General features: G+C 47.4%; 1 protein-coding gene across 1 annotated transcript in view; it reads right to left on the reverse strand.

The window, feature by feature from the left end:
* The window catches only part of LOC8036995 (KICSTOR complex protein SZT2), a 169,139-nt gene extending 146,644 nt beyond the window's left edge, over positions 1-22,495 (reverse strand). The window contains exons 1-17 of the mRNA XM_042289347.1: positions 22,267-22,495; positions 21,808-21,951; positions 21,309-21,491; positions 20,306-20,383; positions 19,096-19,188; positions 18,854-18,991; positions 15,835-15,994; positions 13,536-13,756; positions 11,537-11,673; positions 10,588-10,739; positions 9,844-9,934; positions 8,187-8,366; positions 7,612-7,764; positions 7,127-7,201; positions 3,855-4,061; positions 1,914-2,025; positions 299-468 (exon numbers count right to left, since the gene is read on the reverse strand). Coding sequence (XP_042145281.1) covers positions 299-468; positions 1,914-2,025; positions 3,855-4,061; positions 7,127-7,201; positions 7,612-7,764; positions 8,187-8,366; positions 9,844-9,934; positions 10,588-10,739; positions 11,537-11,673; positions 13,536-13,756; positions 15,835-15,994; positions 18,854-18,991; positions 19,096-19,188; positions 20,306-20,383; positions 21,309-21,491; positions 21,808-21,951; positions 22,267-22,287 — 2,315 coding nt within the window. The 5' untranslated portion in view covers positions 22,288-22,495. The remainder of the gene's footprint in view (positions 1-298; positions 469-1,913; positions 2,026-3,854; positions 4,062-7,126; positions 7,202-7,611; positions 7,765-8,186; positions 8,367-9,843; positions 9,935-10,587; positions 10,740-11,536; positions 11,674-13,535; positions 13,757-15,834; positions 15,995-18,853; positions 18,992-19,095; positions 19,189-20,305; positions 20,384-21,308; positions 21,492-21,807; positions 21,952-22,266) is intronic.
* Positions 22,496-22,519: the final 24 nt, after the last annotated feature.

The following is a 22,519-nucleotide window of genomic DNA, read 5'->3' on the forward strand; positions in this document are numbered from 1 at the left end:
CATGTAACACCGTGACAAGAAAGTTACATGGGCACGCGACCCGGTGGCAATAAGCTACACGGTCACATGGCACCGCGACATCATGACGCATGACCACATAACCTATAATGACACCAACCGCATGTCTCATAATGGTACCAACCCCATGATCGTCGTTCGCCTGCATTACATTTTTGTTTTGTTGCAACTCTTCGTAACACTCTAAACCTAAAAATTGGTCCATAAAAGTATTGTGCTTCGAACGAGCCTAGCCGGCAACAAAACGTCCCCGAGTTTGGCCTCAACGCCGTGCTCTGACCTGATGAGGATGCGCTCGAGCGGCTTGCGGAAGAGGATGCAGCAGCTGGCCTTCTGGTAAGTCCGGGGTTTCGGAAGCCGGAGGCAGGAGCCACTGTCGGAGCCGGAATCCTTGGCCAGTCGCTTGCTCAGCTCCAGACTAAGGATCTGGTCAGTCAGCTCCTTCACAATCTGCGGCGCCAGGAAAAGAGGGCGCGGTACAATCTTCCCGCCCTCGGGTCAGTTTACAAAGCAAGAAAAGTTTTAAGACATTGGTACTTCACAGAACACCGATGTTACGAAGATGAATCAGACTTTCATTTACCAGTACATTCACACCTTTGACGGAAGGCAAAATCCCTTTATTGTAAGGTATTGAGAGAATGCCCGTTTTTCTGGCTAAATATCTGTAACATAAAAATTCCGAAACATCGCCCACCCCCCACTTTCTGTTGGACGTCACGCAGTGCCCGACGGGAATCGCGTCAACCGCGCAACCTGCCCGCGTTTTTGTCCGCAATCTGCGCACGCGATATCGCCTCCCGTAACACGCGAGTTGTTCCCACGTGTATGTTGTACTGTGAAATGTGAATCTGCTGCATCCGCAATCTGCAGTATCCGTTCCCGTGCCAAAGTTTTTAGCGGGTTCCAGCGTTTCTGTCCACGCTCTGCGTGTACGATCTCCATTCCACGCGAGTTAGTCCCGCAAGTACATTGCATCGTGAAATACGATTCTGCTGCGTTCGCGATCTCCGGTATTTGTTCCCTTAACATACGAGTTCGTAGCAGATTCCTGCCTTTTTGTCCGCAATCTGAGCGCAATATCAGTTCCCGTGACAGGCAAGTTTGTAGCGGGTTCCCGTGTGTTTATTGTACCATAAAACTTGCATCTGCTGCGTCCGCGATTTGCGGTATTCGTTCACGTGAGATGCGAGTTCTCAGCGGATTTCCGCGGGTCCTTCGCACCGTGAAACGCGAATCTGTTGCATCTGCAAGCTGCGATATCCTTTCCTGTGACACAGGAGTTCGTAGCGAATTCCCGCGTGTTTATCGCATCGTGAAACGCGAATTTGTGGCGACCGCGATCTGCAGTATCAGTTCCCGTGTCACGTGGTTTGTAGCCGGTTTTTGATAAAGTTTTGCTGTGGTGTCCCCAAAGATAGCTCACCCTATGTTTTTCACCGTTTATCTCTTCATTTTGGGTGGGCGTTCTTTCGGAACTTTACGGTACATACCCAGTCCTTCTTTTACATCTGTACTACTTCGTTAATTTTAAGGCCTATTCATGCAGGAATGTTTGCTTACATTTTTTCACTCTAGCTAAGTCATTGGGACATCTGTGCTTCGTATGTCACGGACAAAGCTTTACTTCCCGAACCGGTTGCCTCATTTCACACGAACTACGGACGTCCAGGTGACTTGTGACACAAGCAGACATAAGCTCCCATACTGTAAAATAATGTGAGCAAAAGACACTGCATGAAAGGGCCTTAACTCTGTCACTACCTCAAAAGCCTATGATGCAGGTACAGGAACAAGAAAAACGCTCGTGAAAGGAAAGGAAGCAAATTTACTGTTCTCGTGTCCTGCACTTCATCTTAACCCCAAGCAAAAGAGATATTAAGGAAATTACGTACAGCGTTGCGTTCGTCCCCGGGGGTGCCGCCGAGAAAGGCGAAGCGTATCACCATGCAGGGTGCCTTGTAGGTCACGCGGGTCACGTAGAACGACACGGGCTTGTCGCCATCCCTGCACAAACGTGTTTTTTAATGCGAAAGCATTAACAGTCCTATGGAGCAAGCCGACGTCACCAGCTCTGAAGCCGCACCAAACGGCAGCTAAATTCCTCTCTCCCAATGGAGCGAAGTAAAGCCGCAATCTGAAGGCTCCCAGCTTCGAAGCCAAGCAAAAAGCCACACAAAACGGCAGCTAAATTCACCTCTCAAAAAAAAAGCAAAGTGAAGCCGAAATCTGATGGATAAGCTCCCATTGGCTGGCAAGCGTCATAGTTTCAAAGAACAAGGCTCCCATTGGCCAAACTGTGCCAGTTTCAAGGAGCGCCACCCCATGGCACTGCGGGCCCGCGCAGCAGCGCACCGGTAAAAGTAAGCGGCTGACTGAGGGGCCGGGGCCTCCCAGAGCCCGCTCGGGCAGACTTCGGAGCGGCTGCACGGCCGATGTCATCGCCGCACGGCCACTTCACCAGAGCGCGCACAAGAAAGACATTCGTGCTTTTGCATTCACAACTCATAAGTGCTTAGGTGTCCCTCGAACCTTTTTATTTTATTGCTGTGGAGTAGTCGCCTAAAGGGGCCCTGCAATCCTAATTAAGCATCTACCTTTTTTGCAGTTTCCACATCCCTTGTGGTTCAGGCAACCCAGCGGGCACGGAGAGAGTAACTGAATATCAGCGAGTCATATTTTAACCAAACGACGCGGAAGCCTCCTCCACCTTCGGGGGTGCCCCGTGGTACCGAACGTGCGCGGCATGTGACAACATTGTGACGTTGTTGGTCCTGCAACACATTTTGCAAAAAGCGAAAGTATGAATTCATCTCCTTGCGACAGCACAGGAGACTTGCCCGGACTCACCCGGAACTTGAGCGTCGTCGAGTTAATGCTGAGAGGCTTCACCAGCGCGCTACGGACGCTTACGATGAGTGTCTGTTGGGACGCAGCGTAGGCGATGAAGTCACGTCAGCGTCCCAAACTCAACTCGACTAGTTCTGCCCCATTATCGGGCAGTTCTCCCTCCTCGGTTTCCACCTCCTTTCCCCGTCTTCCCCTCCCTCTCCATATTCCTCAGTCACCGCGGTCCACGGTAATCCTCCGGCACGGGAAAAGGGGGGGACAGAGGACCAAGAATGTCTTGACGGAGGTTATTTTTTACTTGTTTTTGTAATTTTAATGTGTCTATAACTTTTAAAATAAAGCGAATTTCGAGAAAAGAAAAGGTTCACTAAGTTACTATGTTCAGTGCGCTGAGTTTCGGTGCAAATTAAAAACCAGTAAAAAAGTCGTTGCCAGGGCCCCTCTAAGAAACGGTTCACTCATGCACCGGGCTGGAAACTAGTGGAACGAAAACTTTTGGTGCAGACTCTAATGCCGCAAGTTTCCCCTTCCTACCAGCTTCAATAGGAATCAGGTGATGTGCTCTCTTTTGAGTATTCCCAACGTCAAATACCGCGATGGCTGTGCTCTCGGACACACATTGTGCGACCCCTTACTAATGCATCTCACAATTTCCCCACAAACCAGTTTATATGCATTCGGAAAATAGTTGCCACCATCTCCGTGACCAATGTGCCCACCCCAATTTCCCTGAAAACTAGGTTAATTTAAACATGGGCGCTTGTACGGTCAAATCGGGCACGTAACCTATAATTTTCAGAATTCCCGAGTTTGTCAAATTGTAATAATGGCCAGTTCCACGGTATTTTACGGTAGTAAAAATACTAATGAAGTTTGCTTCGTGTCGTGTACAACTATTGACCATGTGATAGACAACCGAGACGTCACACAATCACGGCACATCACAGCACGTAGGCAAGGCTTCCAGAATAGCCCACAAGTCTCACCCGCCGTAGAGGAAAGTGATGTAGGCGTGTCCCTCAGCCAGCACAAAGCTCGAGCGATCGCGCAGCAGAGTGGCGAGGCGGTTCAGCGCCTGACGGCACTGCACGGGGTCGTAGCGCCCGCTGCTGTTGGGCTGCTGAAGGTGACGGGGTAGCGGTAGGTCATGCTCCAGCAGCAGGCTGATGCGGTGAACGTGCACCCAGCGTTGCCTGAAAATGGACCCGTCCATTATAGTTCTCCTTTGGCACTTCCTACATGGCCAGCAACAAGTCTCCGGGGACTTTGACAGCTCTTAAAAGTCTAAGTTCAACTAAGAACCAGCACCCAAGATGCGAATCATGAAAAAGAAACATGTTTCAGAATTGTTCCCAACTCAAAATGAGGAAAGCTTTATGCAGCATTTTTTTTATTGGCAATGGGCATTTTTGATGTTTAGTTTTTCGCAGATATGTACCATATCTACTTGCATAATGAACACACTTTTTTTCCGAAAAATTTACACATATTTAGGGGGGTGGGGGTTTTTGCATTTACACACTTTGTGCAAATGTCATATTAGGTGCCAATATGACACGGCAAGGCACTGTGGCATGTCTCCAGTGATGGACGTGCACCCACGGCTGGTTGGGGGCGCACCACAGTAACCATGCTTTATAAATTGCACACCTTTTTAGGGCACTTTCGGGGTGCCTTTTGTGGAAGGAAAAGCGCCCTATGAAGCTCACTCAGCACGAAAAGCAACGCGACCGTTCTTAGGCAATATATATTGCTAAAATCCGGTGGCCCGCTCAGGTATATCCGCGACTATGCGTTTAAGAACTCGTACGAAGTCCAACCGCTGACCCCCGAAGCCCGCTTGCACGGATCAAGTTTCGTTCATGGAGAGGCTACCAGACACTCTCAGCCTACAGCGCAGCGTGCACCTCGCTGTGCCGTTCTGTTACAGATTAAAAAAACACATTTACCCGGAGTATGTGAAATTAGGTCTAACCACTTTCACGATTTTACTGTCCGACAACTTGTTTGTTGACATCAATGCATCCGATAGGCGAAGAATGCCCAGGGCTCGGCAATTTTTTGACCCAAGCTTCGTCAAGTGTGCGCAACACTCGGTTTCACTGTTGATCACTACTGCAACTACCGCAACTACGCACTCGCGGCCATTACGAGAGCGGCTTGGCTTGGCTTGGCTTGGCCTGACCGCCTGGTGGCAAAAGAAAACTGGCTTGGAGGCTTGCTAAATTGGACGCAATTTTAGACTCGCGGGTTCGAAAATTGGAGGTGCGTTGATTACAGAAGGGAGAAAAAAGTTCAAATATAGATGCTCGTTGTGGGGGGTGCATTCACTATGCGAGTAAATACACTATTTTTTCTTCTGTCTGTTGAACATTCTCTTTGACTGGCCTTGCTCGATTAAGGGACCAGGGAGGGGGGCTGTCGCATGGTCAGGCATGCCTATGCCTCGTCAGGCATGCCTATACTAACTAGTTGAACTCGAAACCTTTAAGAAATAAAGCATTTTTCTTTTCTTTTTTTGGTACAGCTTATTTTGTAGGCATGCGCGAATAGTGAATTGCGAGTTTCGAGCAAACATAGAATAGTGTGTTATTCGAAACTACAGGGTGTCCCCGAAAAAATTTACAGGGTCTTTTTCACCGCAAAAATAAACTAAGCATCGCCGAATGCTCATTCTCCGCCTGAAGGTAGCGCTAGAGGTCCGAATCAGATTCCAAAGTTTCAGCGCGAATCAATATTTTATTAAAAAGTTACGTATTTTCTAAAAATGTTGATGGCAAAATGGTGGCCGACGGAGCTCTCGGATACACGGAGCCCAATGCGCCAGAAACCGAAAAAGGGCGAAAACAGGCTCCATTTTCCCACTGAAATTTTCAGAAAATCACCTATAACTTTGGATAAGATATCGGTTCGCGCTGAAACTTTGGCCTTGGGTTCGGACCTCTAGCACTACTATTCGACGGGAAATGAGCATTCGGCGATGCATAGTTAATTTTTGCGGTGAAAGAAACCCGGTAAATATTTTTTCAGCAAAGCTGTAAGTCGGATTTTTGTGTCGGCCGTCCTCACGGAAAAACACCTTCAGTGATTGAAGCGAAAAGTGTATATCACGCATACAACATACATCACAGGATTCATTTCAATAAAGAGCAAGCACAAAACAAGCATCCAAACCACATAATTGATGATAAGGCACTCCTGATAACAGTGCAAAGCATGTAGTGCTCACCGCATATGTTTCCCGATAAAGATTATCGTTACGCAAGCTGCCGCGACAACGGCAGCTTGCGACGTGGGGAATGACGTCACTAAACTTTCATACAGGGTGTTTCAAGTAACAGAGAAGAAAATTCCTAAAATTAGTGTATTCGCTAATTAGCTAAAAATTACTAATCAACATTTTATTAGTGAGAACAGACATATGGTTCCAATTAGAAACTTTCTGAGCATCATAGAAAACTACTAAATCAGTAATTTTCAGAAAGACTGAGCATGTGAGAAGCATAGTAGTGTGCTAAAGTCACCACTCGTGGAGCAGGTACAAAGCTGGGGCTCTCAGACGAGACGGAAAAATTGTGCGGGCACCTTACCGCTACTGTTAGCCTTGTACCTGCTCCACGAGTGATAACTTCAGCACACCACTATGCTTCTCATGTGCTCAAAGTCTTTCTGAAAATTACTCATTTAGTAGTGTCTATGACGCTCAGCAAGCTTCTAGATGGAACCATATGCCTATTTTCACTAATTAAAAAGTTCATTAGTAATTTCTAGTTAATTAGCAAGCTAATTAGTAGGTATTGCGCATTTTCTGACGTCCGCCACCACGAATAATGTGGTTCCAAGAAAATTATCCTTTTACCCCGAATACACTAATTTTAGAAATTTTGTTACTCTTACATGAAACACCCAGTGTCAAAAAAGTTTTGGTACAGTACATTTACTTTTCTTTCTTCAATTATTTGGTATAGTGCAGTGGGCAATCGCTGCAGGTGATACCACAGCTTCGCGGGCCAACCACACTCATAGCGTGGATTGGAGCCCCGACTTTTTTTGGGGGGACACTCTATACCATCCGGAATTAGGCGCTTTAAAAAAAAAGCTTTGTGGAAGCTCAGTGTCTTCGAGGATTTTCTTTTGCGTAATAGCACAACTGAAATCCAAAAGCATGCATAACAACAGTGATGCGTATTAGACCAAAAGAGGGCTGTAATTGCGCTCTCATGTTCAGTTGGTAAAGACGTGGGGAAGAGCCACTAACCAGATGTTCACATCCAGCATGCAGACGGGTTTCCAGAACGCCACAAAAGGAGCTTGTGCGCTGTTGTTCCGCACGCTGAAAAAAGTAAAAAAGACAATTAGATGGTACAGTTAAGTGCTTTGATCATTATCGTACAAAGCATTTGTTACCGGGGGGGCGGTAAATGTTGGTGATTGTAGGCCACATGGTAACATGATTATGTAAAGTGATGCCACACAACAACACAACTAACCTCGACGTCCCATGTCCCGATGTCATGTGACATCCCGTGGTTGTGCGACATCATGCAGTGGTGTGATATTGCGCGATCACAAATGTCATGCAATGTTACGCCTTGCCTATGAGGTTAAAACGAACTGGTGCACCATAAGTTTGTGCGATACTTCTGTGCAATGTTTTATGTTAAAAAGGTATGCGATGGTGGTGTTATTTGGCCGCTACGAGCAAACCGCAAATTAGATCGCTTGGCACCGTGTCAGACTCACGTGGACGACGGGACAAGGTGGCCCGATGAACCCCCGCTGTGCAGCAGGTTGAAGAGCGGCACGCCGTTGCGGAAATTCTCGGGAACCGAGTAGTAGACGGGGTTCTGGTTGAATGAGTGGAGGTGGACCAGCAGCTGGTCGTTGCTGGAAATGCTGTGAGACAGATTTTTAGAAAGCAGAGAAATTATTCGTTCGTAGCCAATGCCCGGTAGTTTCGTAAATAGTTCTTGCCTTCGACCATCGTCCCGACCAGTCGTACAATGCAGATTGCACACTCGGTCACACATGCATTTAGCAAACAACAAACTATGGACCTCTAAAATTAGCACCAAACTTCATTATTAGTACAGTAAAGAGGTTAAGCCCCGCTACAACAGAATTGACAGGACACGCAAAAAATTTGTTGTCGCGAAATCGGCAAATAGCAGCGAGATATCGGTTGCAGAGGCCCGTGAAAAAGCTTTCATGCCAGAAATCGACCAGGCTGGAGTGTTACCACGCTTTTCTTCATTAATCTCCTCACAAACGACCGCAACTGTGTCGGCATAGACAGAGACCTCCGAAAGCCCGCTCACTTTTTGAGGGTGTTCCAGTACTGCTGGGTGACCAGGATGCGGTGGGGACTCCTGGCCTTGTTGCTTTTAAAGTTTTCGCAGGTCACGTCGTGCAGGAAATCGTAGCTCGCCTCCACGTACACCTCGAACTTGCAGCCGGGACGCTGCTTCTGCTGGCTGTCTCCGCTTGGTGATTCCCTGCTGGCAATGTGGCACGAGATGCGCTCTCGACGGGTGCTATCGTATCTACCCGACTCTATAGTCGCCGGCCACGTGAGGACGGCGGGTCGTCCCTTTCAAACGCCCAGCCTCCGGCACACGCTCTTCGCCTTCCACCGTGCTTCGGCTGTGCGTGCATGCTCGAGGTGCACGAGACATCGAAGCATTGCCGAAGATGGGAAGCTCCCACTGGAGGCAGAAAAACTGAAACTCCTCCCCGTCGTTCTCGTCGTGTCAGTGCGCATAACATGCACCTTTTTTTCGAGAAAAATGCGCCTAAAAGCTACCTGCGCGTTAAACCAAAGGAAACCGAAATTGTGCCAGCAATAGCGGCAACGACCCCGTCGTCGTTGCCAGTGCGAGGTGGCGGCTAAGCCTTTGTACGTCGCAACCTCGGAACTTGTAGGAGCTGTGCTTCTATTTCTTTTGCCTTTGACTTCACAGTCGGTCGCTGCCCGTACCTTGGGCTTTGCAGACGTGTGTGCATCGGCGTGCGCGTCGGCGTCCCGAAATGTATGCCGCAGATTGGTCAAGAGCAATGACAGAGAGCGAAGCTTACCAGTAAATTAGCTTTGCTTATTCCTGGTGCACAAGATTGGTTCTTTTTTTTCTCGTTTTTTCAGCATAAAAACTTGGAGTGCATTAGAGCCGGGGGAATGTTAAAATGAATGTTCTTTGATGCAGAAACTGGGTGCATGTTGTAATCGGGCGAACATACTACGTGAAAACATCTTGGCCATCTGGTCTGCTTGTACCCACGAGCGTAATCGGTCAAGAGACGGCGAAGGTTTTAGCATGTGACGAAAACGTGAAACACTCTATCTTACTCTACCGGGGACGGATAGTGACACGGTAATGAGCCTACGCCGCGGTACCGCAACCCTTCCGTTTCACATTTTCGTCACATGGGTGCAATGTACTCACTTCCATATCACAGCCCAAGAAAATTTTCACAGTCGAAAGCAGCAATGTTCTTAAGATTGTTTTAATGTGAAAGGCTGGATAGTGCTCAGTTTAGGCTTAAGGTGACTGCTGACAAAATCTAGACCACCCACAGAGGGTTAGGATAAAGCAAATGCTAGTTCAGCATGTATGAAAGCATTTAAAGGTCTTGTTTTAGTCAGCTTTATAAAGTCCAGCCATTTTTTCCAAGATAGTGAGACAAATCAAGATGATTTTTTCATTAAAAAAAATTCTCCGGGCAGGTTTCACTCCTGAGCAAACCACACCATACTTTCCCTAGCACATCCATAATAACAGTTTTGCAGAAGGGCTATTTGTCCTTGGCACAAAAGTTGTAGACACCCAAAAGACCAGAAACCATCAGAAACAGTGTTGACCCCATTTCTCTTCCGAAAGTTTATGAACAAAGCTTATAAAAGATGTCCAAAGCTCTATGAGAAACTGAGGACACCACCTCAAGCAAAGCTCAAGCGTGTCTTTTCGACAGAAGTCTAACCTCTTGTTTGATGCCGGCCAGGGAACCATGACGACGTATTCGAGGTTCACGTCAAACTTCCATGGGAGCACCAGCTTGATTTCTAACTCCCCTGGAGAAAAAAAAAAAGAAACAACCAGTCCCGTGTGAATCTACAGTACAGTCACAGCAATAGTCGTAAATCCTCATTCGACCTCAATGTATCCGTATGTATCTTGCAGTAAACCTGTGATGACCATATGATGACCTTGTGGATATGTAGTGATTAATCTGCGTAAATTTTGCGATACTACATACTGCCTGTATGTACGAACACTTCCAGGGAGCGACACGCTAATTTATTTTATACACGCAGAAGCCCTTCAAAGAAGGCGGCGTGAGATTCAAGTGATGTGATGCGGAGTCACTGCAACTGTGGCCATCTAGAGGGCACTGCGCAAGACCTCATATATGCAGCCCTTTTCGACACGTGCAGTTTATTGGGCAACGTATTGAAGCAGCTGGCGCGGCTCTGTTCTAGTGCACTCGCTTCACAATCAGTGAACCCGGGATCGAATCCCATGAAAACCATGATGGGCATTTGGAATTTTCTTTTTTGAGCATTTGGCGACATTGACTACGGACACCCTACATCATTTTGAGGAGGGGAAGAGCCCACAACCGCCATCGCTGTAAAAATATTGTAAAACCAGTGGAGGCGCACGGACAAACATCTGCAATGCAAGACGTAAAGGCGCACGTATGTACTTCAGTGGGGGAGCCTACCCTTGGAAGTGGAGATGCTCCTCAGAGCGTAGCCCTCCCTGAGCTTGCAGGAGAGGACGCTTGAGAGTGAGGTTGCCAGAGTGCCCTCGGAGTTCTTTTTCCGCATAGGCTTGACGCTGCTCTGGCACTGCTTGTTGAACGCGCTGCTGCCCCTGCGAATCAGTCAAAAGACAGCACGGTTAAAGCCCTCCGTCGACGGCTCCTACCTCGACGGAGAGCTAATGACAGTTGGGAGTCAGCCCAGTGACTGTGCCCTTCTGCTTGTCCTTGCATTCTTTTGCAATATTTCTTATTTCTTATTCTTTGCGACGTGTACCGAATCACCCAGCAAGAAACGGTGTGAATTGGCAGCATGCTTCCTCCATACCTGAATGCTGCTCAGGCATTTGCCTGCCCTCCAAAGTCTCAAGAAAGAAGGCCACCATCGAAGTAAAAATGCTGACTTCAACGCTCTTTACAACAAGCCAAAAGTCATGCATCTATTCTTTATAACACTGCTTTGCTTATAGGAAGAAGAGTTGACGCAAAAGGCCTTCAAAAAGCCCGGCGGGGCACAGGAACCATTAATGTTCAGCAATTATAACTGTCTGGTAGGCTCAAGTTATACTAACACGACTGGTCAACCAAACAGCAGGCTCCCTTTCTCTCTGTTCAGCCCACACCTTCAACATATCACAGCCGTAGTGCCAAAGTTTCTACATCGCCCACCAGCGGCCAGTGCGAGGCACATATTGAACACGAGTCCTGTGTCAGCATTCGGCCGGAGCTCGTATTCAATCAGTGAGGACGTGAGCCTCAGCCAAACACTGACACAGCACTTATGTCCAAGCTGAGCCATGTGCAGGTCTTCAGTATGTGAAAAAGAAATTTCGGCACTACGACTTGGCTGCCTGGGGCGTGTTGGTCTGGAGCTCTGGAGGGAGCATTTAGTGGCCACGGTTCCACTTACTCCGCAAAGAACTTGTACTGGGGTTCGACGTCGGTGGCGAGCTCCAGGCGTCCGTTGATCGACTCTTCCTGGAAACTCCAGAAGAGCAGGGCTCTGTGGAAGATGTTCACCGCTTCCGGCTCCGTAGTCCGGTTACCCTAATCGAGAGGAAAAAGGTAAGCATTGCCAACCGGTACGTCGAAGAGACAATCTCAAACAAAAGTATGAGGTGTCAGCGAGAAAGGAGAGCTGCATCTTTCGTACCAGAAAAATAAAACGCGCATTGCCGAACGCCCAATTTACGTCCGAATGTGGCACCGGCGGTCGGGACCGAACGTTATAGTTTCAGATTATCTTTATTTTTCTCCAAATGGAGAGAAATGAAGAGTTTGGGATTTGAGATCTTTGGCGTCCGGTACCACCTACCGGAACTTCTGAAGGCGCAATTGCAGCCGTACGTGTGCAGCAGCTATGACTCAGGCCGCTCTGCGCCGCCATACATTTTTATTTGTTTAGGAAGAAGCCTGCATTGCCGTGAGGCATTTTAGCAGGGGGTGGGTTTTACAAACATTCATAAAACATCACTGGAATATATAAATATATATATATAATCCATCAAACACAACTAGTGTAAAAAAATAATGTATGAAAATCGTTCACATAAACGTCGCAGGAATTAAAAAAAAAAATAAAAGATTTTATCAGTACAATTGGAATATAACAGGCACTATCAAAAACAGTTGGCAAAATAAAAACACCATCCATTAAACAAAAGTCGGACAACTACAGTAGGCTCGCGATAATCCAAACTCGGATGTTTCATACTTCCGGTTAATTCCAAGATTTGAAAATTTTGGTTGTCTTGCTGTTTTTAATGTATTTATAAGCCGCTTAATTTGAACGGCGTTTTCGCTTAATTCCTTCTTTTTTGTTCTCGCAGCCCCATTGAGTGCGCTTCTTTCTGAGCACCGGTGCACCCGCCCAATACCGCGAAACCACACCCAATACCCGCGAAACTTGCTTTCGCGAGTGTTGCTTCCCCGCAGTGCACCGATGCTCAAAAAGAAGCGCACTCAACGGGGCTCAACACATAAGCGGAAAACTGAAAACGGCGTTCACATTATGTGCTTCAAGACTGGCAATGATGACCAAGACAATGTTGCAAACGAAGAACAGCTCACTGGAATCATGCTTTCTGGCCTTGAAGCACATAACGTGAACGCCGAGCTGGCGGAACATGCTAGTCTTGATGAGGATGTGTGTGTTTGTCGTGATGACTCATGAGAGAACATAGTACAGGAAGTAATGCCAGTGCAGTGCAGCCGTGAGAGCGAAGATGACGATGAAGAAAGAGATGACCCACTACCAACAGTCACAGCCGCAGAGGCCTTTGAGCACATTGCTCAGCTCCGGAAGTTTCTGTCTGCAAGGGAAGAGTCCCATAAAGAGCTCCTTGCGTTGGCTGGTATTGAAAATTTTGTTTTGAGATCTCATGTGCTGACTAAACAATCCACAATCGACAACTTTTTTGCCGGATGAATAAACTTAATGTCACAGTTCTTTCGCCAATGTGTTATGCCTATACTTGCTTATAATTAGGCCTATGTAGAGGAAACTGGCAAAAATCTGCTTTGTATGTGTAGCTATCCATGTAACAAATCATAATGCTGTCTAGTATCTTATTTAGATTAATTTCTGATAATTCAAACTTCTCATAATTCAAACTAAAATCTGTGACTTCCTGGAGTTTGAAATAATGAGAGTCTCCTGTATTTGAAACGCCATTTTGTAAAATTTGTCAAGAACACATCTTTCGAGAGCCTATTATACTCTTCCATAGTCCTCGGGAAAAAAGAAAAAGCAAACGCATCAGCGCGACAAGAGTGAAGTTAGATTATGTTTGGGGGGTCCGCTCTTCCTGACAAAGGGCTACAGCAGCAGCCCTCAAAAAGATTAATTGGAGGTGCTGTCGACAAAACCTCGCTCCTGACCGTGGGCCGAGTGAGGCACATGCGCGTACCAGGGAAAGGCAGTTGTCGAGGAATGCCCCAAAAGTGGCCTTGGCGATGAAGCGCATGAGGTCGTCGTAGGGCACATAGCCCAGGCAGCACTTGGCGTGGTAGCGACCGCCCAGCTGCAGGAAGGAGCAGGCCACCGTGCCGCTACGCAGGTTGCCCAAGAGCGACTCCAGCTGAAGCCCGTTGGGAAGGCTGATCACCCCGTCCGTGATCACCACGATCCCTGCAATGAGAGAGCAATCGTCCTTACATCGAGCTCTTTGCAGGCGTCACGACCGCCTTCGTTTTTGGGTGCGTTACTGCCAGGAGGAATTGGCTTCGTTGAGCTAGTCAGTTTGTGCTTGTTAATGTGGACAGCTGAAAAATTTTTTTTTTCTAGGTAGTACAGTGCCGTCCTTATCCACTCCTCACCTCTGTGTTTTGACAAAGTTGTTTGCTGTCTGCGTGAAAAAGCTGAAAACTGCCTCGAAATTAGGAGAGATAGCAGCTCTTAAACCTGTTCTCCTAATTTATTCTTCTATGTGGTTCTTTCAAGTACCGCATGCAGATGTGGTGTTACGGAATGGGGAGGTTCCAAACCTGCCCAGTAAGATCTCAAACTATTTTTCTCTAATAAGAAATTAAAAACAAATGGTGGGGTATCCCCTCTCAAAAAGGGTATATTCTGATTGCAATGCACACCTTTTTTGGGGAAAATACACCTAAGATCTGCCTGCACGCATTAGAACCTGATATATAACCAAACTCGGGGGCGTGTTAGAATCATTATTCTTGGATATGAGCTGGAATTCTACCATAACAGGAGACCCGCAGTTCGAATCTCGGCAGCATCAAAGATTTTGTCTTTTGGCAACTTTGAAACATTTACATATCCTATTCCATCAGTGTGCTTCATTCATCTGCCTATTTTAGCCAATTCCTTATTATAAACCTGCTAAGGCAATGAAAATGACCAGTGACATATACATGTAGTAACATATATATGGTGTCCCAGATAACTTGCACCAAACTTTAAAAAAAAAAAAGGGAGTGCTCTGTGAAAGTGAAAGCAACAGTATGTTTTTAGAAACCGTCTTACGAAAGTGCACAGATCTTTTTAAGTGTGTTTAATTATTTATTTAGTTCAAAGTAATTAGCTAACTTTTTAATTATTTGTTTAAGGATTGAGGTGTGAATCGAGAAGTTGTACAGCACAGTTATAAACACCCAAATAAGGTGCCTGCTACATCATACGCTTTGTGTGGTTCTTTAATAGCCTAAAAAGAAAGCCCCACGAAGTATAAAAAGTGCCACAGGACAAAAAGCCCGCACGTAACGCTTGAAGCGTTCTTAGGCGTGCTATGAAGGAACTAGGTCCGTCTCATCACTGGCGCGCTGCCCGAGGCAGGGCTACGTGCAGGTGTAGGCCCCGAATATAAGCACGAGCACCTGCTGCCGCAAAGCCCCTTCTCGGAAAGTGCGCCAGTGATAAGGTGAACTTTGTTCCTTCAGAGCACGTGCAAGAGTACTGCAACCGCGCTGCAAACGTCATGTGGTCTTTTGTTTATATTGTGTGGGCTTTCTTTTTAGGTTAATAAAGAGAAGCATGCAAAGCATTTAACATAGCACACACGGTATTTGGGTGTTTCTTAATGCCACTATAAAACTTTCTAATTCACACATTGTCCCCTAAACAAATAATTAAACAGTTAGCTAATTAGTCTCAATTATTTGAATAACTAGGCTCAATAAAAAGTTTTTTTTTCCACTTTCCTAAGACATTTGCTAACAACATAAAACTAAAACCACAACTGCACAGTGTTTTTCTTTTTCTTTTTAAAGTTTGGTGCAAGTTATTTAGGACACCTTGTATAAAGCTAGAATGTTTCACATGCTTTCTTTTGCGTCTGTTGCAATGCACCACTGGAAAGGCATATAGCCGTATAGCCGTATCCAGTGTAAGCTTTTGTTCATCTCCTCGCTCTTTCGGGAAAACGAAACCGTTTTATGTTAGTGGGCACTCCCAGCTTCCACCCGTTGCCCGAACAAAAGCCTTCTTTAGTGCTGTTTTGTCGCCTTCAATTGACATGTTTATGCCTTTAAGCTATTTTTAAAATCCATGTGTAATTTTGTTTTCTGTTTTGTTTTTGTTTAGCTACAATATTGCTGTGCATATAACATTAGTGTGAATGATGTTTAAAAGCCTGTGCCGGAGGTGGGGTAACTATAACTTTTCCCTGCCCTTCTCATTCACTATATCATCAGTGAACAAACAAACAAACAGAAAAGAAAAAGGCAGAGCGAAAGAACTGGTGGACAGACCTGCGCTGCTGTTCTCGGGCAGCAGCTGCAGGGCAAGCATCCCGTACTTGAGCATGCCGAGGGTGCTCACGTCCGAGGGGGCCATGTTGACCAGCGATGTCGGGGCCGGCTGTTCCTCGCCCTCCTCGAACAGGCCCCCCGTCAGCTTCTCCGACTGCAGCTGCACCCCCGGGTAACAAAGGAGCCGCCCATCTTATAACACTTTGTCGGATGCGACGGGCTTAAGACGCCAGTGGCGAGCAGCACTTTTCAACAGAGCTCGACGGAGATGTCGTGACGCCGCGGGGAGCGGCATTGTGGCGTCGAGTGGGACTGTGACGTTGTGCGGCTTCTCGACGTTGGCAGTCCACCATCTGTTTGCCCGTTGGACTTTTCTCGCTCTTGCTGGACCGAACGCACAACGCCAAGATGTCGCTCGACGTCGCAGTATCGTGTGCCGTCGCAGTGTCGCGTGACATTTCGATGCCACGTGATGCCGGCGTCACGTGACGTCGCGGTGTCGACAATTCAACAAGTTGCACGGACGACTGTGGGAACTGCGGTTCTCGAGAAACCCTAAAGCAGGGCCGCGTGACGTAAGGCTACGCAAGCGGTTTTTCTGTAGCCCGCGGCGCCGTTTAAGCTTTGGGCACTGGCTGAAAAAGCATTGAACCCAGTCTCACAAGAAAGCTGAAACTAAATTGATTTAGAAAGATGTAAACTTAGTTTGTCTCACTCCATGAAGTTGTTCACGAACATTTATCGCTGCGAAAAAACGGTTTCGGTGAGTTTGAGTTAATGACGCGCCCGAACGCGCTGGAAATCTGGTAGCGTTGTGCCAGAGCGAGCACGAGCATATTCTCTCTTAAAGGGGAGCTCCGGCGAAATATTGTAGGTCATTGATTTTTACAAATTTTCACCATGTACTGAGTATTCGCCCGTGAGTATGTCTACAAATTATTTAATGTGAATATTCATTTTCTTTCGAGAAAATAAATTTTGAAGTTTACATGTACACCTCACAATCACAGGCTGCCGCTCTGCTGGCAACAACAAGCAGGGGCACTCGTGACGTCAAATGTCGTATCCGAGAGCAGACGACATTCCCTACTGCATGGCGTTGTGCGTCGTAGTGATAGTGAGTGTCTGTGGTTTTGCGAACTGCATTTGGTTTAGGCTATTTACAGCGTGCGACGGAGGGTGGCGGGTATTGATGATGCTTTATGCAGCGCAACACCACCATGAAGTAATGCAGCAGAACGGCATCACGTCGGTTTCCGACCGAGAAGTTCCTGCGACGAAAGTGGATCCGAGCGGACAGACGCAAAAACTGGCTCCTAGCGTTCGCGTCATGCTAGAAAATAATTTACACCTCGCTAGCAAATAAAACCTTCTGTGCCATTCTGCTTCCAAGCGGCACCTGGGTTCACGCGTCAGCAGATCGCGAAGGCAGCCCCCACATGACGTCATCTCGGAGGCGATGCCGGAAGACCGAATGCGAACGGCGAATCGTCCAAACTCTCGTGCTAAAAATCTTAAAATATTTTCTGGTCATTGCTCGACTAAGACGAGCGAAATGAATTGCAGTTCATTATTTCCCACGGACGATCAGGACAACCTTCCAACTGCTTCCGACGCTGGGCAAAACGGGCTCAAGCTGCGCGTGTGCAGATGTTTAAATGTCCGACGTCACAACAAGATGACAGACTGGCAAAGTTGCAGATTAGTTTCAGTTTCGGTTATATCGTACTTCTACACTGAAAATTATTTTTAAAATTTGGTGGGGGGGATATTTATTTGCTGTTTTAGGCTCAGTCTCTTGTGAAAAAAAAAAAAAGAAAATAGGTTTAGTTCAAACGTTCAAATCGATACCAGAGTATACAACACTCATTAAACATCAGATATTCGCAGTTCCGTGTTCCCAATTGACACCATTTTTGGAGGTTCGGGACTTGTAGTTCGGGACTTGCAGGGAACTAGGCCGTCGTGGTGGGCAGGAACGACACTCACCGTAGGCCACTACGTGGAAACGCCTTTGCACCACGTGATTGGCCAGAATAATCCTCCGCTTCTTCTCGTGCAGCGAGTTTAGAAGGTTAAGGTTTCGCAAAAAAAACAGCCGAGTCTCGTCGACCAAAAAAGAAAAACACCCAACATGCCTGAGTCCTCCCGATCAGACAACTCCAAAATACAGATATTTCTTGGATAAATCAGAACCGCGAAACACTTTGCCCTCGAATGTTTACACTACTTTTTCGAATTCCTTTGAAAATGCCGAACAACCTTATTGTATTCCTGGGTAGAGACGACTTTCCACAATTCGTGGAGAAATTAGAGACCAGCCTCAACGATTCCTCACGACATCGGGCCGTCGAGGACAAAAAGCTAATGCATTTTCGTTGGGCGGCGGCGCACGAGGTCCCTTAAGATACGCTGAAAACCCAGTTTGGGAACCCATTCTCTAGTGTCACTGGCACGAGTAGAATTGCAGAGGGGTCCTTTAGCCGTCCTGCCTCCGGCACGAGCATCCTACTTCCAACAACGCTTTGACGTCTCGTGAGTCTCGAGCACGCACGCGCAATCAAAACACAACGAAAGGCAATGAGCAAGCGCCGGACGATCGGCTTCGGAAAGCCATGCCCCGCCGTTTTTAACTGTCAGTGACTATGTGGAGAGCAAGTAGCCTGCTTCTTGCGCAAGAGTTTCGGCGACGTCAGTACGACACCGAGCTCCAATTGGCTTAGATTGAAAGTATAGTGGGTAGACCACAATGCTAGATGCCTCAAGGTCTAACCAGTATTTTTTTCAATCAGCCAATGAAAGCTCAGCGTTCCAACACCGTAGCAACCCCTGCGCAAGAAGCAAACGAACTTGCGATCCGGATACAGATGGTAATACAGCCTTTAAAGGTTCTCATGCGCCTTGTCAGCGAAGAGCGCTCCCGGGAGAGTTTGAAAACGCGGACCGCTGACGAGGAATGCCGCACTGCCCCCCACCCCGATTCAGCCTTTCTTCCGCGTAAACGAGAGCAGAAACGAACCCTGAGCTGATCGTGCAGTTCGGCGACTCCGGCTGTCGCCTCAGCGAGGACGATGCAGATTTCGCGCAGCCCCGCCTCCACGTGAGTCTGGAACAGCGTCCAGTTGTCCAGTGTGAGCGGCCATCCCTGGATCAAGACCTGAAATCGGAGGAAACATAGGCCGACGCGTCCACCTCACACGCCCAGCCCACCGGACGAAGCGTGCACGGACGTGCGAGCATAGAATGAGGACATCGACTTGCCTGCTGGACGGCTGGAGTATAGTGAGGGATGTAAGCGATGACAGTGACATAGATCTCTGGCTGGAAGACGAGGCAGCTTCCAGGGACATAAAACTGTAATAAAGAGAAAGAGAAGGTTTCAGGCACCTGCTTTGCATAGTCCATGCCATTAACTCTAATCTCAGTAATAAAGGCCGGGCCACACATTTGCGTTTCAGCACACGCAACCGCATTACGACTTGTGACCGCCTACAACAAGAGCAACGAGAATGTAGAGGCGCTGCTATAGGGCAGTTCTGGAAACATTTTTGTCCTGCACACAACCTGACTGAGAGTTCTTCGATATTTGCGAGATCAAATGGATGCACTATCTGCGAGAAACAGTTGCTTACAACATTGTTGGAGTTATCTCGAGCCCATGGTAAAAGAATGATGCATAAAAAAAATAAGGAAATGTCCGCAGATCGGAAGTGTCCCAGGGCCAGCCAGCAGACGGTGCATTCTCCCGTCGTGAAAGGTGCCAAGCAATCTCGACACACTCGGTCATAGATGCAAATGTGCGAGCCAACCTCAGCTGCAAGTCATTACGAAATATCTCTGAAGGTGGAGGTTGTACAACATAAACAAGACAAAAAAATAAACACAACCTCACAGACATCAACGAAAAAAGTTTCATTGAGATAACTACCTCTGGACACCGTCCCCGCCAATAGCCCAATCGACGAGACGAAAAAAAAACAAAGACCAAAAATGCGTTTCAAAACAGATTGTGCAACCCACTATGTCATATTTTTAACTGTACAGTACGCCAATATGTCCCGAATCCTCTCCGCGACAGGAGTTCACGCACGACACGAAAGTTACCGGCCGTAAATGAAGACCTGCATGTCGTTCGATTAATGTTCCACCAGAACCATTCCAAGCGGCGAAGAAACCCGGCTAGACATTCGCCCACGTCTCCTGCGCCGTCGGGGTGCTTATCTGCTACGACGCCAGTAGGGCTCGAATATCCGTCCACCCGACAAGACAACGCGCCGCTCTCGAAGTCGGAAGGGTCAAAACTATGCTTGCAATCTATGTTACGTAATATGCATTTGAACATGACCAAACTATCTCACGGTCTATTTCATAATATGATGCATGGGCCAATAGGTTACTAATCAATGCCAACAGACAAAAAAAATATTTAGGTGGAAAAGCGGCAAGTTTGCGAGACTCGAAGCACACTTACGGGCATCACGAGTTTCTCGATGCATCGGGAAAGTGTGGACAGGACTTCGTCGAAGAGGAGCGTTTCGCTTCGTATGTCCTGTCAGGGCGAAATGGGAAAAAATTGTCCGAGGGCCACCTGATAAAGACAACATACTACCAGGCATGACACCGAAGTTCTGAGTACTAACCTACTTTTGCACTTTTTATTTTTTTTTTACTTCTTGTCAGTTTGGGGTTTATAAAGTACAATCGTTTTCAGAGAATCTTTTTTGCGGAAAGCTAGAGACGGGCTGCTTTTCTCTGAAACTTTGTTATGCCGTAAAGCCAGCTTGGTTTCCTAACGATGCAAAGGATGTCGGCAAACGTTTGTGCTTTTGGATCGCAGGAAGAAAACTGCCCCATCTTGTTTCTTATAAGCCCCCAAATAAACCAATGACAGAGCTCCCATAAAAAAAAAAAACAGTTCAGCACTTGATTTCAAGGTCACAAATGACAAAGAGAGCAAAAGAGAATTACGGAGTGCTCCCGTCGGATAGCTTTACGTCCTCTGGATTGCCCTCAACACAGCGTGTACATTCTAAAATATTTGTTGAAAGCAAGGTTCCCTCTTTTCTAATGCAGTGTGCTGCCACTTGGACAAAGGGGGTCAAAGCTTGGTGCATGCATTTGGAGCAATTGCTTGTGCTGCAGAACCCAGGGATCCTTGGTTTGATTCTCAGCCCTGCCCGCTTCAACCTGGATGAGCATCATACTGGAGAGCAGTCACGTATCACGACTGCACAATGCACAATAAAGAACCCAGACTAGCAGTTGTTCTGCACTGGCTATATTTGTAGTCTACAGCAGAGACACCAGAAGCCCACTGGGGATGACTAGCTTCCCGCTGGCTAAACAAACGCATAACACATGCATTGCTTCAACAAGCTTCGTGAAAAGTCGCGACAGCTGTGACACGAGCGTAAAGGAACCGGCAACACTTCTGCGTCCTCATGTATAGCCAGAATCAGGCACGTCACACGTACCACGGTCGCCACGGAGGCGCTGAGGTCGAGGCAGAAGACGAAGCGGTACTTCTTGGCAAGAAAGGTGACCTTGGTGGCCGGAGTGACGAGGTAGGTGAACTCGTGGGCCCTCTCGGGACACCAGCCCGCGGGGCAGACGCGCGGGATCGCGGAAAGTACTTCAACTTCTCCGCTGATTTCACCCTGCGACAAAACACGCTCTCTTGAGAACCTCTCGGTGAAGAACTTCAACTTAGCACCTTAAAAGATGCCACAGAGAAGACCTAAGCTTTTGGACAGTTTGCATGAATTGTAGATGCAGTGACAGGTTAAGAATGCAGTAGACTGCTTCTAGCGCGAGCTTTCTGCCTTTGATAGCACTTGGGTGCTCATGTGCCAGAGGCAAACCCCCCCTCCCAAAGTTCCTAGGAACAGTTTTCCCTGTTGTGAAGTCGTCTAAAGCTTTCGAGGATAGAAAGTTTGGTGGACGCATGGCGATGGCTGGTAGATGCGCACTTACTTCAGTCTGCTGTTTGGGTTGTTTGGGCTGTATGGTCTTTCCGATCTGGCTGACGAACCACTGCGCGCGGATGTACCTCGAAACGCGGTACTGTTTTTTCATCTGCACATAGACGCAGTTGGCCTCCAGCGTCGCCGGCATTTCCTGAAAATCGGCACGAACGGGCGACATGGTCACTGGCAAGATAACCGATTTGTTTACAAGTCTGATAAGGTGACAGGGACAACAGCGATCTCAAATCTCTGAAGGCTGATTGGAAGGTTCTCGGTGCAGTTTTACGTATTTTCGTGTTTTCTTTTGGTTTTGTTTTAAGAGCAACGAAGATCTCCCTGCAAAAACGTGGCGGCGACAGTCAGAAGGAATTGGACTAGGAAAAGATCACTCGTTTAGGTTCACACCGCCCCCAGTACATGAATGATTACGAGTTTATAAAGTGTACAGAATTAAAACGGTACGAACTTCCAGATCTGCGGTCTCCATGGTTCTTCATCTGATACGTCCTAAAAATTTGGCACGCTGTTATCGCACATTTATGGAGCAAAACAACCAACGAGTCAAGTAGAGCATTTTCAGACTTTCGGTCGCTCGGTTTGTTGTTTTGGAACACGTGACAATGCTAGGAAGCGGGTCGGCGGGTCGCAGACGCAGAAACGCTTGCAGAAACAACAGACATCGTCGCCAGGTGGCCAGGTGGCGAAAGGCGCACGTCGCG

Source organism: Ixodes scapularis, unplaced genomic scaffold (assembly GCF_016920785.2).
Source record: "Ixodes scapularis isolate PalLabHiFi unplaced genomic scaffold, ASM1692078v2 PGA_scaffold12__126_contigs__length_90152505, whole genome shotgun sequence".
Lineage (NCBI taxonomy): Eukaryota > Metazoa > Arthropoda > Arachnida > Ixodida > Ixodidae > Ixodes > Ixodes scapularis.